Source organism: Papaver somniferum, chromosome 5, assembly GCF_003573695.1.
Source record: "Papaver somniferum cultivar HN1 chromosome 5, ASM357369v1, whole genome shotgun sequence".
Taxonomy (NCBI): domain Eukaryota; kingdom Viridiplantae; phylum Streptophyta; class Magnoliopsida; order Ranunculales; family Papaveraceae; genus Papaver; species Papaver somniferum.
In genome coordinates this window covers 142,445,915-142,463,464 of record NC_039362.1, presented here as the reverse complement: position 1 = coordinate 142,463,464, position 17,550 = coordinate 142,445,915, and the positions used below count along the sequence as shown (strand labels likewise).

Here is a 17,550-nt window from a genome sequence, read left to right as displayed (position 1 = left end):
ATATCCTAACCCTATTCTCAATCAAATACATTAAGCCCAACAGTAAAATAAAATCTAAGAATTATTAAATTATTATTAGTCTATGTAGCCCATTTCACAGGCCCAATATGTTGACAAGTACAAGACAAAATACTCTTCATTTTTGTTGATTCAACTTGAAGCAAAAAATAAATTATTTGGAGTCAACTTGAGAAAGTTGCGTCTGCTTTTAGAAGCAACTTGTGCTAGTTGCTTCCACTTCTCAGACGGTAGGGATATTTTTAAAAATTGAGTAAGATAAGGGACGGATTTTGAGGAGTATTTAAATAATGTTCCTTTATTTTTTTTATTTTTTGCTAAGAAACACACAATATTTAAGCAAGAAGTGAATACAAACTTCTACTAGACGTTCCTTCCCAACTAGAGTGTCCAAAAAAGAAAGAAAATGAACCCAATAGCCTTTAATACAATACTAGAGGTTCCTTCTAACTAGAGTGTCCAAAAAAGAAAGAAAAGGAACCCAATAATCTTTAATACAATACTTTCTAGCCAGACTGACGTGTAAGCCGGTCTGCTAGATGCTTTTTTACACGCTCAATATCATAACATTTTCACTTTTGAGTACTTTAATTTTGGGCTATTTGTGCATATGGTCCACTGAGCCCATGCATCTGATTTTCTCTGGTTTCTATACTCAAACCATTTGACTAAAAGTATATCAAGCAAATTCGATTCGCGCTCGAGATTTCTCATTTGAATTAGAACTGCTCAGGAAAATAGAAAACAAAGAAGATAAAGATCATCTGCGAAGGGTAACATGACAAATTAGGAGAAGTTGAGAATATCTAGAGCAAACTATGATACAGCCCCCTCGTTGTTTCCCTAACAAACCAATATTTGGTAAAAAAAGAAGGAAAAAAAAAATCGTCAAAGACAACCGATCATAGCCAGCAGTAAGAGCAAAATAAGTACCAGAAAAAGAATTTTCCTAGTTAAGACAACCGATTAAAATCAAGAGCAAACTATGCTACTAATTATATCTTCTAGAGTACGATTAAAATCAAGAGCAAACTATGCTACTAATTATATCTTCTAGAGTACTTCATTTGTTCCCATGGGAAAATATTTTTCGTCATCTTAATGCTTTCATCTCCACATGATTACTCAACACTATCTTCTTACACTTGGAGAGAGTCCAATCAAGCTTCAATGGCTTTCCTGGTAGACACAATAATAGCATAGGCTGTGGTGCTGAGGTTTGTAAGTGTGTTGTGCACACGTGTGTGTTAGCATGGTATCAGAGCACACACTGTGCACACTTACAAACACTCAGCACACCACAGCCTATGCTATTACACAAAACAATATGTATAAAGAAACAAACTAGATCAAAGCTGAAAAATATCATATCAGGGTTCTTGATTTTGGAAGTGAGGGTAAATAACTTTACATGTACGCATCTTTAAGCTCCTCGTTTTCCGGATCAAACGTCAAACCCTTGTTAAAGGCATTAGCTGCATCATGGTATTTCTGTAACAAAAAATCAAGCAAAAAGTTGACAAGGGATATCATCGTTTACTGGAGAGAGTAAGGAAATAAAGGGGAGATACCAATACTTTCTGTATACTGAGTGCGACACCCATCCTGTAGTATGCCTTGGACCACTCAGGCCTTTCATGCACGCATTTAGTGGCATAGTCAAGCGCCTTGATTCCGTCATCCAGATGCGCATAACAGGCACTCGTGTTGGAGAGTACAGCTGCATCTTCTGGGAAGATGGCCGAGGCCTATTGCCATTACAAAAAAGATGAAATCATTTAATTAATCACATAAGATGAAGAAGAGGAAATATGTTGATGATATCGAATCAGTTTATCAGGAGTATCCACGTCATTGGCATAAAAAGCTACACTACAGCAATTTGAAATACAACTACTATAATGACATCTTATATTACTTCCAACAGGTCCATGTTTAGATGTCGAAATCAATCAAAGATTAAGCAGCCAGAACTAGTTTAAGCTTTCATTGCAAATTTCAGAACATAAAATATATGATCAATTAGAATCACTACTATAAAGGAAGATACATGTAGAAGAAATTGTTATCTACACACCCCATATGCTTATAAGCTTAAGTGATTACCTATCTGCCAATAGAAGAAATAACACTTCGTGGAAAAAACAAATCATATAAGCCAGTTGAACTCATTATCCACACAATACTGGTTAATCTAATAAGTTGTTATTGCTAATCTACACTAACAGACATGTGCCACAAAGACCAGTAGATGTTTGGTTACAAACTCATTATCCAAGAATATATAAGTAAAACAGAAGGAGAAAAAATGCAAAAGTGTACACAATGTCTTCAATCAGAAACTACCTCTTTGAACCAAATTGCTGCCGTCAGATATTGTTCTCTCAGAAATGCACCACTTTCTTTTTGTTTTGCCTGGTGAAATTTCTCCTTCTTATGGGCTTCCCTCTGCCAAATATTTTCCAAATTGTTGATGAGTTCATATCAAATTAGAGAACTCCAGCACATTGAAAGATCTTAATTATCGGTGAATGCAAGAGAACAGAGATTGAGATCATTAAATACATCAGTGTTGGTGCACCCTAACTAGATGAGTTGAACAGGTCTGCGTGTCTAGTAACAGCCAGAGCCAATCGAGCATGCTAACAACTCAAGCTAGCCCAGCTTGAGCCTGAGCCTACTGGCCTGCTATAGAGTGGACCACACCCATTGGCTAGCCTCTGTGCATGTTGTTTTAGTTTTGGGGAAATAAAAATTCTCGTGTTAGAGACATAAAATAGTAAGTATACCACAATGTTCCGCACTCAACTTCAAAGTACATGTGACCATCTCAAAGAGCATCAAAAAGGTTCCATTATGGAGTAAACGAGCCTAAAACTAGATGGCATGATCCACAGGTAATCGACTAGTTGAGGCAATAACACCATAGCACGACTAATATGTAGCATAAGCCATCCCATAAAGCCATACTTGCTCCCGAGAATATTGGTAAGATGACTTATTTGGATTTCTAATAACCTGGAAGTACTGAGGTAGGTTTTCAGGTAGTAGGATTACAAACTTAATGAGTAATAATGGAGGCGAAAAAGAAGGCATAGACCAGAAGGGAAGTCCGCAAGAGGTTGAAGAACTAGTGGATCAGAAAGCTGAATTTGTCAACGATTTTTATTAATGTAAAAAAGGAGGTAGAAGAACTCATTTGTTAAGTTACCGTAAAAGTAAGGAAACAAAGCCATGTTAGATAACACACAGAGCACGTACAATATAAACTCCATACCAGCACTTTATTTGCATCAGAATTTACATGCCTCATTAGTCCGGAGATGCTCCAATCAGGATAAGTTGGAACGCGAGACGTCACAGGAAAAACAACCCTGACATTTTGATGATTCCCCCAATAGCAGCAATTTGCAGTGCTGTCATCCCTTCCTGCGATGGAAACCAAAAACAGATGTAGATACAGCAAGACGTTTTACTATTGAACAAACATAATACTTACGAATCTAAAAAGGTTTAAAGCACTTGGGAATTTTGTACTTTTTTTTTCTTCGATAGATGTGTCAGAGGTATCTCATGTATGCAATACCACGAACATCAACTACCAAACGTATCAAATATACACCAAGAACTAGTATCCAGACTAGTCATTAGGGTACATATTTATGATAAAATTGTATGGACCAGCACAATCATCTGTGTGGAGATAACACATACTCCCAGAAGATATCAATATTTGGACAAGCATAGAGCTAGTAGCAAAGTTTAAGACAGCCGTACACTGGTTTTATGATTAGGATCTGCACCAGCTTCCAGTAAGCGAGTAATTTCATCTACGCCTCCAACCGTTGCTGCAACTGTCAGAGGTGTATCTCCATATGATGCAAAATTTGGGTCAGCACCCGCCTATTTACATATGCAAATTGGAAGAAGTTATTAAATGCTATTAAATGCTCAAACACAGAAAAGATGTGAAAGGTGCATTATAATGGGAGGAAAATTTACAGAAGCATGTGGTTCGCAAATGGCAAGTAATAAGACTCTTGAGTGCTTCTCGAAACCTCCAGAATTATTACTCCCATTATTATGGTCCATAAGAATTTTGTACTGTCACATCATAAATATAACATTTTGAAGCTTTTTGGGCTTGGTTTATGGCTCGGCACAGGGTCAACCGGAGAAACGAGGAGGAGTTAGGCAAATTCAAATTTCTCCAGTCTGTACTTGTTCACCACAATCAGTTAGAAAAACATTTGTAGGAATATACCCAAACCCAAAGCAACCAGATAGACAAGGCTTTCTACAAGGTCAAATAAAAAATAAGCACAACTAGTGACAGGCCTCATATAGAGAAAACAGGAGTCATCTGAAACAAAATACACTAAGTAACTGTCACCCCATGCCATTTCAGACAATGAAAAAGAATTTTGGAAATCGAATATCAACTTCTGTGGTCAAAAAATGATTAGTCAACTCAAAAAATCTAAGATCACTAGTAATGCCCAAAACAATAATTAAACAAATGCTACGTGAAATAATGAAAATCCTCAACTATATATGTAGATACAGACATATATACAACAATGGTAATTGCCTCTTCTAGTTTATGAAGGAACATACAGTTACAACTTCCAAAACATGCCATAGTCTAAGTAAGCAAAAAAAAAAAAGTGCCATCAGAAGGTTCAGGAATTTTGTTACCTGTAGTAGAAGTTCCATGCATTTCCACGACTTGGTATACACAGCCGACAGTAGTGGTATAAGCACGCCCTCATTATTATCATAATTAGGCTGCATGGTAAAAGAAAATCAATAATGTTTGACAGTAATTGAACAAGCAGGTACCTTTCAGTTAGATATAATTATCCAAGCATTCGTACAAGTAAATAAATTGCATGAAGTATTAGAAAGAGAAGGTTGGTAACTTGGTATGTTTTAAGAGTTGAAGCTGACATTCCAAGGACAGGTTAGATTTTCTTCTTGATCGACTACTGTACTGACGAACAACTGTTCAATACCAGCAGAAGAACCCAACTTACACTTGCACCGTGATGCAACAGAACTTTAACCGCATCTCTATGACCAAGAGTAACAGCAAACTGAAGGGAAGTGCCAAAGCTATTTTACAACATCTAAGCGAACACCCTTTGAAAGTAACAAGGTTATTATCTTTGTATCACCTGCACAAAATACCTCATAAGAACTGCATGCTTGATTATATGTTCAAACAGATAAAGATTTTTGGTACAAAGTTACGAAACATTTTACTGATATTCAGATATCATAACTTTGGGAAAGTTTAGGATCCATACAGGTCTACTGAACACTACATTTGTAAACCACGAAAGGCAGATTAATTATTTTAACATTGATCGGACCATCTGGATATTTGTAGACAGACAAATCAAGATGGCTCACTACTCTAGTGACTAGTAGGCCGACCATCACGGCAGGCAAGGAGGTCACGTTTAACTGTGATATATTTTTGGTTGGCTATGAATTAACTGATCCAACATATTGGCCAGGGATGTACCTCGTGAACAGGTAATCTAATCCTAGCATGTAGTTAGTAAATAAGTGTTCACATACGGCCGCTACTTTACTAAATGAGGTACATCCTTCAGTGTTTCCAGATAATTGGAGTTTTTAATGCAGACACAACTTTCTAATTAGTAAATAGTAATACTAGGTGCAAATACTAATGTAGAAATGGGTAATTAACATCTATATAAAGGTAAGTTTAAATTTTAAGATGCGACGGCATTTTTAAACTCAAAAAGCACCAATAAAGATCTAGTATGTAGCAGAAAACCAAAAAATTTATCTAAAAAGAGAGTACCTGACTTAGCAGCATAATGTAGAGGAGTGAGATTCGTATCAGTTGACGCATCAGGGTCGGCACCCTTTTCAAGAAGATATATGACCATGTCAAAATGCCCACCTCTAGAGGCATTATACAAGGGTGTGCAACCTGTAAAATAGATATAACAAGGAGACGTGAATTGAAAATATACAGTAGCAAATTATGAACAGTTTAAAACGAAGATAAATCTCGGATACACTTGACAGGTCTTAGTCTCTTCACCATATTTCCGACCACTACCCTTCTCTACAGTTAATAGCATAGTAGCTTAACAGTACTAGACAATATTTCTTGACGTCTTTCAATTTTTTTATCTTCCGACAACCGCAGAAGCTGGTCACAAATTGAAGTGGCAACTCTAATATTCCCCGCATCAGTAGCGCTTACTTTCCAAAAAAAAATCTCTAATTTAAATTTTAAAATTGTAGTTGACATAAAAACAATTGAGAAATCAAAATTGACCCCTAACAGAATATCATTTCTCAAACAAGACAAAATCTCTTACTAGTATTTTAATTGTTAAAAGAAAAAGATAGAATACCTTCTCCATCTTTGGTATCCACGTCAAGTTTCAAATCCTCAATCAAGTATTTGCAAAGCTTTAAACTTCCTCCTGCAGCAGCAGAATGAAGTAATCCTCCTCCACCTTCAAGTTTAACCTTCTTAATCGCTTCTGCTACTCCAACCCCTTTATCTTTAGCACAATTAAAGGCAAACCCTAAAATATAACCAAACCAGAAATATTATTAAGAAAATAATTTTAGAAAAATAAAAGTAGATAGATATAGAGTAGTATTTTTCTTACTCTTGAACTCATTGAGTTTCCCATGATAAGCAGCATTAAACAACTCTGGATGTGGTATGGGTCCTTCTGCATACAGAACAAACCATTTTTCTTTACAAAAAAAATAAGACAACTAGGAAACAGGTAAATAAGGAGTTGTAATAGGAGATTGGAGAAGACGATCGTCCTCTAACCTACCAATTGACTCCATAGCTTGTAGAAACTTCGATTTTTCAAAGACAAAAATAAAGAAAAAAAAGGAAAAATAAAATCACTATATGGGAAATCAAGAAGGTGGAACTAAAGAAGGGAATCGGTTTTTCACAGAGCTCTCGATTTTTTTGTTTTTAGGGTATTTTCCTTTGAAGTGTCTTCAGAAATGAAATTGGGAATGGTTTTAGAGGGTTTTGGGATTTATTTAATTTTTGTTTTTCTTGAAAATGAGAAAAAGTACGCGCCGGAAGTGACACCACGACAGGTGACAAGTAACTACTATTCAGGCTCACGTGATGTACTGCAGCTAGTTTACAGCTGAAAAGGACTGTGGAATGGTATGGCATAAGTTACCGAATGTACAAGCGGGATTATATACCAACCGGACCTAATCTGGTTTAAATTTTAACAACTCTTCTTAACGGACCGCGAGAAGAAAACTCCGTGAAAACCACCCCTCACAGAGGGGTGGGGCCCGGAAATAAGAGACTAGCAAGGGGCTATTTTAGGGCCCATCTTTGGAAAAATGTGAGAGCGGTGGATTTTTCTTAGTTTTTTTCGCGGTCCGTTAATAATTTCTGAAATTTTAAAAATGAGGAAAAATTTTGAGTTTAAATTTCAAAAGTTAGAAGACAAATGGAGATTCAAGTGCCTGAGTCCAAGAAAACAAATAACATATGCTTAACAAATAGGACGAGTATCTTTTGTATTCCAGGCTGCATGATTGCTAAAAGAGAAATATAGAAGACCAGAATATAGAAGTCCAATGCTCGAAGGAGATACAATCTAGAGATACAATTGTTTGATCTATATGGATTGGTATTCCCTGAATCCTTGGAAAGGCCATATTTAAAAAGTTTCAAAAGGAATAGCCTAATTCAACTGATTACAGAATAGAGGAATATGCAGGAACTACTTTGGTTTGATGATCCTACTGGTCCAAAACAAATGTCTAAAGGACCCAGCGGATCCAAAACAAGATCAATATTTCCATAACCGCACACGAGCAAAAGAGAAGAAGAGGTAAAGATCTTAATGTTATCATCTCCACATAATCACTCAGCAATTATCTTCTTACACCTGGAGAGAGTCCAATCTAGCTTCCATAGCTTTCCTGGTAGATACAAAACAATGTTAGTAAATAAGAAACAAACTAGATCAGTAAAGCTGAAAAATATTATTTCAAGGTTCTTGATGTTGGGAAATGAAGGTATAAAAACTTTACATGTGCGCATCTTTCAGCTCTTTGTTTTCCGGATCAGGCTTCAAACCCTTGTTAAAGGCATCTGCTGCATCACTATACCTATGTGACAAAAAATGCAGCAAGAAGTTAAAAAGGCATACAGTTTATTGGAGTTAGGAAATATAGGGGAGATGCATACTTTCTGTATATTGAGTGCGACATAAAGGAATATGGGTTTTGATTTCTCTCACAACTGTGTAGAGATTGATATTATCATTTTGTATATATACTGATTGCAATTACATTGCATGAGTGAAGATCCTAATACTATAAATATATCAAAGGAATTAAAACTAATTACAACAATTTCTCAATCACATATTCTTATCTGCATGTATTGAACTTCTTTCCATATTCTTCTTTGCATGACATCAATCACATATTATTCTTGCAGATACTAATCTTCTTTCCATGTTTAGATTGCATGTACTTATCTTCTTTCCATGTTTAGATCATTGAGTAATGGTAGTGATTGATGTTCTCTTGCTTTCCATATATTAACAGTGATTGGTGTCGGTGATTAGAAATATATATGTGAACAAATTTATCAAGGGACTGATAAATTTAATACCACGTAATACGACACCCATCATATAGTATGCCTTAGTCCACCCAGGGCTTACGTGAATGCATTGAGTGGCATAGTCAAGTGCATTGATTCCGTCATCCAGATGTGCATAACAGGCACTCGTGTTGGAGAGTACAGCTGCATCTTTTGGAAAGATGGCCAAGGCCTGTATCCATTACAAAAAGACAAAATCACTGAAGTAATCAATATTAGATGATGAGGAAATATGTTGACGATGTTGAATCAGTTTATCAGGAGTATCCACGGTCACTCTCATAAAGAGCTAGGCTACAGCAATTTGAAATACAGCTGATAAATTGGAAACTACCTCTTTGAACCAAATTGATGTCGTCAGATATTTTTCTTCCAGAAATGCATCTCTTCCTTTTAGTTTTGCCTGGTGAAATTTCTCCTTCTTATGGGCTTCCCTCTGCCAAAGATTTTCTAAATTGTTAGTTCATATCAAATTAGGGAATTCCAGCACATTGAAAGATCTGAATTAGCAGTGAATGCAAGAGATCTGAGATGGAATAAATTAGTGTTGGTGCACTATAACTAGATGAGTTAAACAGGTCCGCCTGTCTAGTGACAGCCAAAGCCAATCGAGCATGCTAACAACTCAAGCTAGCCCAGCTTGAGCCTGAGCATATTGGCCTACTATAGAGTGGGCCACACCCGTTGGCTAGCCTATGTGCATGTTTTTTTAGTTTTGGGGAAATAAAAATTCTCGTGTTAGAGACATAAAATAGTAAGTATACCACAATGTTCCGCACTCAACTTCAAAGTACATGTGACCATCTCAAAGAGCATGAATAAGGTTCCATTCTGGAGTGAATGAGCCTAAACCTAGACGGAATGCTCCACGGGTAATCGACTAGTTGGGGAAATAACACAATAACACGACTAATATGTAGCATAAGCCATCCCATGGAGGCGAAAAAGAAGGCATATACCATGAGGGAAATCTGCTAGAGGTTGAAGAACTGGTGGATGAGAAAGCTGAAGCTGTCAACGATTTTTATGAATGTAAAAAAGTAGGCAGAAGAATTCATTTGCTAAGTTACCGTAAAAGTAAGGAAACGAACCATGTTAGACACATAGGGCACTACAATATAAACTCCATACCTGCAATTTTTTTGCATCGGAAATTACATCCCTCGCTAGTACGGGGATACTCCAATCAGGATAAGTTGGAATGCGAGACGTCATAGGAAAAAGAACCCCAACATTTTGATAATTTCCCTCAATAGCAGCAATTTCCAGTGTTGTCAACCCTTCCTGCGATGGAAACAAAAAATAGAAGTAAATAAGAAATTGAATGTCATACAGCAAGACGTTTCAGTACTGAACAAAAATTCTATTTACAGTTCTAACTTCTAATGCAACAAGGTTGAAAGCACTTGGGAAATTATAAAGTTTTTTGTCTTTGGTAAATGTGTCAAAGGTATCTCAGGTATGTAATACTACGAACATCAACTATAAAATGTATCAAATATAGACCAAGAAATAATATCCAGACTAGTCATTAGGTACAAATTTATGATAAAGTTGAATGGACCTGCATAATCATCAATATTTGGACAAACATGGAGCAACTAGCAAAGTTTAAGGTAGTCGTACATTGTCTTTATAATTTGGATCTGCACCAGCTTCCAGTAAGCGAGTAACTTCTTCTACGCCTCCATCCATTGCTGCAAATGTCAGAGGTGTATCTCCATATGATGCAACATTTGGATCAGCGCCTACCTATATATATGCAAATTGGAAGAAGTTATTAAATGCTCAAACACTGAAAAGATATGAAAGGTGCAATATAATGGAAGGTGAATTTACAAGAGCATGTGGTTTCGCAAATGGCGAGTAATAAGATTGAGATCTTTTCGAAACCTCCAGAATTTTTACTCCAAATGTTATTGTCCATATGATTTTGTATTGTCACATCCATATATATATATTATATTTTAAAGCCTTTTGGGCTTGGTTTATGGCTCAGCACAGGGTCAACCAGAGAAACGCTGTACTTGTTCACCATATTCAGTTGGAAAAACATTTAGATTACAAGGTTTTCTACAAGGTCAAATTAAAAAAGCACAACTAGCGACAGGCCTCATATAGAGAAAACAGGAGTTATCTGAAACAAAAGACACAAAGTAACTGCCACACACGCCGTTTAAGAATGAAAAACAATTTTGGAAATCGAAATATTGTTATATTAACTTTTGCAGTCAGAAATTGATTAGTCAACTCGAAAAATTTAAGATCGCCGGTAATATCCAAAACAATTATTAAACAAATGCTACGTAAAATAATGTTGAAAAAGCGGGGGTCTAACAACACCACCCGATATTTCGCTTAGCAATTTGTATGGACTAACTCCAATATACTTTGCTAGAGAATCAACTAGACAGTCAGACTCAATCTAGACTAAAGTATATCGAGGAGTTAATATCTCCCTCTTGTTTTGATTTACTCGAGCTAATAGAAATCAACGAGTCTTTAATCAAACACAAGGAATAACTTGGATGGTACCAAAGACCAATATCCAAGGATCAATCAATGACAATCAACAACCAAAGATTAGATTACTCTAATTTATGATCTAACGCACAACCTGTATTATTTCAATTATAAAGATAAAACAATATAATGCGGAAATTGAAATAACACAGACACCAGAAATTTTGTTAACGAGGAAACCGCAAATGCAGAAAAAACTCGGGACCTAGTACAGATTGAACACACACTGTATTAAGCCGCTACAGAGACTAGCCTACTCCAAGCTAACTTCGGACTGGATTGTAGTTGAACCCCAATCAATCTCCCACTGATCCAAGGTACGGTTATGCTCCTACGCCTCTGATCCCAGCAGGATACTGCACATTTGATTCCCTTAGATGATCTCACCCACAACTAAGAGTTGCTACGACCCAAAATCGCAGGCTTTGAAAATAAACAAATATGTCTCACACAGACAAGTCTATCAAAGGATCAATCTGTCTCCCACAGATAAACCTTAAAGGTTTTGTTCCGTCTTTTGATAATAATCAAGGTGAACAGAAACCAATTGATAATCCGGTCTTATATTCCCGAAGAACATCCTAGAGTTATCAATCACCTCACAACTATCTTAATCGTATGGTAGCGAAACAAGATGTTGCGGAATCACAAACAATGAGACGAAGATGTTTGTGATTACTTTTTATATTTTGCCAATAGGAGATATCAATCTCAAGCCAATCAATCTGATTGTACTCGTACGATAGAACATGCAAGATCAGGTCACACAACTACGATAAAAGTAGTATCGGTCTAGCTTCACAATCCCAATGAAGTCTTTAAGTCGTTAACCTGGTTTTAGAAGAAGAAAACCAAAGGTTAAAGGAGAATCGACTCTAGTATGCAAACTAGTATCACACGTAAGGTGTGCGGATGAGTTTTGCACAATATTAGATGTCTCCTTTATATAGTCTTTCAAATTAGGGTTTTGCCTTGGTCACAAAGCAAACAATATCCACCATTAGATGAAAACCTGATTTAGTTTCAAGCTAATATTTCTCAACCGTTAGATCGAAAACTTAGCTTGTTACACACACTTGACAATGCACATTTCTAGATTTATTAACCGTACCCAAACGTATGCACTTGTTGGTTCAATAATAGTTAACCGAAAGGTTAGCCATATGAGCATTTCATACCAACCATGTTCTTCTTCACCATAACTAGTTCAAATGACTTCAAATGAACTAGTTAGAGAGTTGTTCAATTGCAAGGAAATCTTATGTACTACACAAGACACAATTGAAGCAAACATGATTTGATTCACTCGAATCGGTTCATGAACTTTTATATCCACGGTTTGCAAACTGCATTCCTTAGTCTTTTTAAGTTTAAGTTTCAGAAATCATCTTCAGATATATAACCTTCTTAAGTTCACAGACTAGGTTCGCGGACTTAAGTAATCGGGCATAGTTTACAAACCTCAGCAGAAAATCTCGGCAAAATACCTTCCGCCAGTTCACGGACTGGGTTCGCGGACGCAGCTAGTTCGTCAACTCCAGCATAATTTCTCGGGATGAGAAGTTCGGCAGTTCGCGGACTTGGCAAAGCCATTCTTTAGGTTTCTCTTGATCAACAAAGTTCGCTAACTTTGGTTCAAGGAATGGGACTTATACATAAATGTGTTTCCACAACAATGCTTATGTCCATCATTGGTTATGTAATCTAAACTCTCATTTCAATCATTGAAACATTCTTAGAGGACGTTATATAGTTGTTATACCATTTCTCGTCAAAGAAATTTTCAAAGTGATTGAAACATATCATGACTTTCATCACTAGGTAAAGATAAACTTGATCGAAGCGAAAATCTTACCAACACATATTTCGAGATATAGATAGGCGAGGTATACTCAGCTCGAAATACCAAGTGTGTATAATCCAAGTCTATATATATAGCATACGACTTCTTGTCTCAAAGAGTAGGAGATAGAGTATATAGACTTTTGAGTGATAGATAAGTTCAAGTCTTCACATACCTTTTTGTCGAGAAGTTCCACCGGTTCCTTGAGTAGTTCTTCTGCTTGTACGATGAATCGCCATGAAGTCCTTGAGCTCAACTACACTTTCTATCCTAGTCTGAGACTTAGCTATAATAGACTAGAAATCAATACTTATAGTTTTGATCACTAATATTGACAAACATGCTTAAGATAGCAACGCATGCGAGTTCGGCCGAGCAATGCTCTAACAATCTCCCCCTTTGTCAATTTTAGTGACAAAACTATCAATACATATGGAATACAAAAAAGATAAATAAACTTTAGTAGCTCCTATTCCACATGTTTAATATTCAACATTCCTCGAAATCTTCGTCATTTCCAAATACTCCAATGATCCTAAAGGTTGTAAGTTTAGCATCACCGTTGTTGAAGGTCCGTAGCTATAACAATGAGAAAGCATCGGTCTCGATCATTTTTATACACCGTCATGGTATTATTACACAATGTCAAAGTCCAATTGTATCACAACTTCAACAATAATACTATGGTGATATGTATCACTCCCCCTTAGGCAATACTCCATCTCACATGGAAACCACTCCCCATTACACAATGATCCGAAAACCATATGTATTTGTAGTGTGAACTACATATTAATTCTCCCCCTTTTTGTCAATAAAATTGGCAAAGGTACAAGAACAGGATCATCAGCTCGCTACAAGCACAGACTTGTAAGGTCTTAAACGTGTTTGCCTGCTCTGATACCAATTGAAAGAGCGGGGGTCTAACAACACCACCCAATATTTCGCTTAGCAATCTGTATGGACAAACTCGAATATACTTTTAAGATAATCAACAAGACTCAATCAATTAAAAGTATATCAACGAGTTTATATCTCTTTTCTTGATTTGATTTACTCAAGCAAGAACTACGAGTTCTAATCAAATACAAGGAATAACTTGGATGGTACCAAAGACCAATATCCAAGGATCAATCTATATCAATCAACAACCAAGAGTCGGATTTCCAAATGATTGATTCAAATGCAAAACATGTATTATTTTAATTATATAAACAAATATAATGCAGAAATAGAAATAACACAGACACCAGAAATTTTGTTAACGAGGAAACCGCAAATGCAGAAAAACCCCGGGACCTAGTCCAGATTGAACACACACTGTATTAAGACGCTACAGACACTATCCTACTCTAAGATAACTTTGGACTGGACTGTAGTTGAACCCCAATCAGTCTCCCACTGATCCAAGGTACAGTTGTACTCCCTACACCTCTGATCCCAGCAGGACACTGCGCACTTGATTCCCTTAGTTTATCTCACCCACAACTAAGAGTTGCTACGACCCAAAGTCGAAGACTTGACAATAAACAAATCTGTCTCACACAGACAAGTCTATCAAAGGATCAATCTATCTCCCACAGATAAACCCTAAAAGGTTTTGTTCCGTCTTTTGATAATAATCAAGGTGAACAGGAATCAGTTGATAATCCGGTCTTATATTCCCGAAGAACAGCCTAGAGTTATCAATCACCTCACAACAATCTTAATCGTATGGTAGCGAAACAAGATGTTGCGGAATCACAAACAATGAGACGAAGATGTTTGTGATTACTTTTTATATCTTACCTATCGGAGATATCAATCTCAATCCAATCAATCTGATTGTACTCGTATGATAGAAGATGCAAGATCAGATCACACAACTACGATAAAAGTAGTATCGGTATGACTTCATAATCCCAATGAAGTCTTTAAGTCGTTAACCTGGTTTTAGAAGAAGAAAGCCAAAGGTTAAAGGAGAACTGACTCTAGTATGCAAACTAGCATCACACGTGAGGTGTGGGGATTAGTTTTACAGATACTAGAGTTCCTCTTATATAGTCTTTCAAATCAGGGTTTGCAATTAAGTTACCTTGGTAACAAAGCAATCAATATCCACCGTTAGATGAAAACCTGATTTAGATTCAAGCTAATATTTCTCAACCGTTAGATCGAAAACTTAGCTTGTTACACACACTTGACAATGCACGCTTCTAGGTTTGTTAACCGTACCCAAACGTATGTACTTGTTGGTTCAACAATAGTTAACCAAATGGTTAGCCATATGAGCATTCCATATCAACCACGTTCTTCTTCACCATAACTAGTTCAAATGAACTAGTTAGAGAGTTGTTCAATTGCAAGGTAATCTCATGTACTACACAAGACACAATTGACGCAAAGATGATTTGATTCACTTGAATCGGTTCATGAACTTTTATAGCCATGGTTTGCAAACTGCATTCCTTAGTCTTTTTAAGTTTAAGTTCTGAAATCACCTTCAGATATATAACCTTCTCAAGTTCGCAGACTAGGTTCGCGGATTTAAGTTACCGGCAGAGTTTACAAACTCCAGCATAAATTCTCAGGTATGAGAACTTCGCCGGTTCGCGGACTGGGTTCCCGGGCTTAGTTTCACGCAAGTAGTTTGTCAACTCCATCAGAAATTCTCGGGTTTGAGAACTTCGGCAGTTCGCGAACTGAGTTCGCGGACTTGGCTCACGCCATTCTTCTGGTTCTCTTGATCAACAAAGTTCGCAAACTTTGGTTTAAGGAATAGGACTTATACATAAATGTATTTCCACAACAATGCTTATGTCCACCATTGGTTATGTAATCTAAACTCTCATTTCAATCTTTGAAACATTCTTAGAGGACGTTATATAGTTGTTACACCATTTCTGGTCAAAGCAATTTTCAAGATGATTGAAACATATCATGACTTTTTTCACATGGTAAAGATAAACTTGGTTAAAGAGAAAAGCTTACCAACTCATATTTCGATATATAGATAGGCGAGGTATACTCGGCTCGAAATACCAAATGTGTATAATCAAAGTCTAGATATATAGCATACGACTTCTTGTCTCAAAGAGCAGGAGATAGAGTAGATAGACTTTTGAGAGATAGATAAGTTCAAGTCTTCATTTACCTTTTTGTCGAGAAGTTCCATCGGTTCCTTGAGTAGTTCTTCTACTTTTATAATGAATCGCCATGAAGTCGTTGAGCTCGACTACACTTTTTATCCTAGTCCGAGACTTAGCTATAATAGACTAGAAATCAAGACTTATAGTTTTGATCACTAACATTGACAAACATGCTTGAGATAGCAACGCATGCGAGTTCGACCAAGCAATGCTCTAACAGGTTTCTCAAAACATATATCGTATAAGTCATTCCCGTTAATTTTTCTGATGGATTAGGGCTTTGAAATTGTTGTTCTTCAACTACTGGAGGATGTGGTTGATTATAATCACTACAATTATTGAAGTAACGCTGAGCTCCATTGGCTCATGGAGAAGGGAAGATTAAAAAAGAAAAAAAAACAATTTAGGTGAAAAATCGGGAGGGTAATCTAGACAATTTACAATACCATTTGGACATCCCATAACTAACTAGATAAACATTATTATCATGGTTCAGCCTCTATAATGGGATTCTTATTAAGTAAGTAAGATGTTGGCCTAGTGGATCATTGTTTAACTTTTTCGGATTTACCAAATAAAAAAGAAAAATATTGCACGAACATTAAGAGAACTAATCGTTGTAGCTACTTTCTCATATTTTTTCTAATTTATCCTTGGTCTCGCTGATTTGATATTAGAGAGAAAATGGAGAGACAAAGGGTCCCCTCTTTGTATTCAAAGAGAAAAGAAAAGAGAGAAGTGGTCCCTCCATGTGTAAACTAGTAAACTAATAACATTTGACTTTCCAAAGAAACCTATTTTTTAGAAACGGAAGAAGTAAGAACATTATGAGATCAAAGATTTGTATTACACGAAGTTGGTATGGAGTTGAGCAACGAGTTGAGCAGCAATTTGAGCTCATATACATTTATGAATAATGATTCCTAGTCTATGAACAAGAAAATATCATATTTTAGAGTTTGCGTCATGATTATCCATACGATTTTTCAACCTTTTCACAAGGGCCACGGCGTCATCACCAACCTCTAAAAAGGTATAGTAAAGACGAGAACACCAAAACCATAACCATGTTCTGAACACTTGCTTAAATATTTATTATGTTTAAGCTTAGTAGCTTATGAGATGGTATTTTGGGGTGTAAAATTGCGAACCTGTTGTTGGCGAAAGGAGAAACCCAAGTGACGTCAAAACAAACATCACAATCATTTTCCCAATTGTAAACCAATAGATTTGGTAGCCTTAAGTCGTTGTCTATGACGGATAAAAAACCAAGTGAATTCTTCTTTCTTGCCGCTACACCTGCTTTGTAGCACATATCAATCCCTGAATTTCAATCGAACTAAGTAATGCCTGAATTTCAATCCCACATCCTTGAC

At 36.5% G+C, this 17,550-nt stretch overlaps 2 protein-coding genes across 6 annotated transcripts; both read right to left on the bottom strand.

The window, feature by feature from the left end:
* Nucleotides 1-416: 416 nt before the first annotated feature.
* On the bottom strand, nucleotides 417-5,078 carry LOC113282997 (hsp70-Hsp90 organizing protein 1-like). 5 transcript variants are annotated; one of them, XM_026532123.1, is made up of 9 exons: nucleotides 4,941-5,078; nucleotides 4,717-4,806; nucleotides 4,021-4,233; nucleotides 3,796-3,921; nucleotides 3,280-3,447; nucleotides 2,365-2,466; nucleotides 1,590-1,766; nucleotides 1,430-1,509; nucleotides 417-743 (listed from the first exon to the last, which is right to left on the bottom strand). In XM_026532123.1, the coding sequence occupies exons 5-9, from the start codon at nucleotides 3,310-3,312 to the stop codon at nucleotides 698-700; spliced, it is 438 nt and encodes a 145-aa protein (XP_026387908.1). In that variant the 5' UTR covers nucleotides 3,313-3,447; nucleotides 3,796-3,921; nucleotides 4,021-4,233; nucleotides 4,717-4,806; nucleotides 4,941-5,078; the 3' UTR covers nucleotides 417-697. The 5 variants fall into 5 exon arrangements, with proteins under 5 accessions (XP_026387908.1, XP_026387907.1, XP_026387909.1 ...); XM_026532122.1 differs by having other exon boundaries at nucleotides 3,296-3,447; XM_026532124.1 differs by having other exon boundaries at nucleotides 1,596-1,766; nucleotides 3,296-3,447.
* Nucleotides 5,059-7,039, bottom strand: LOC113282996 (26S proteasome non-ATPase regulatory subunit 10-like). The gene is made up of 5 exons (XM_026532121.1): nucleotides 6,861-7,039; nucleotides 6,684-6,749; nucleotides 6,420-6,596; nucleotides 5,855-5,986; nucleotides 5,059-5,195 (listed from the first exon to the last, which is right to left on the bottom strand). Exons 1-5 carry the CDS (start codon nucleotides 6,871-6,873, stop codon nucleotides 5,134-5,136), a joined length of 450 nt encoding a protein of 149 aa, XP_026387906.1. The 5' UTR covers nucleotides 6,874-7,039; the 3' UTR covers nucleotides 5,059-5,133.
* Between the last annotated feature and the right edge of the window lie 10,511 nt (nucleotides 7,040-17,550).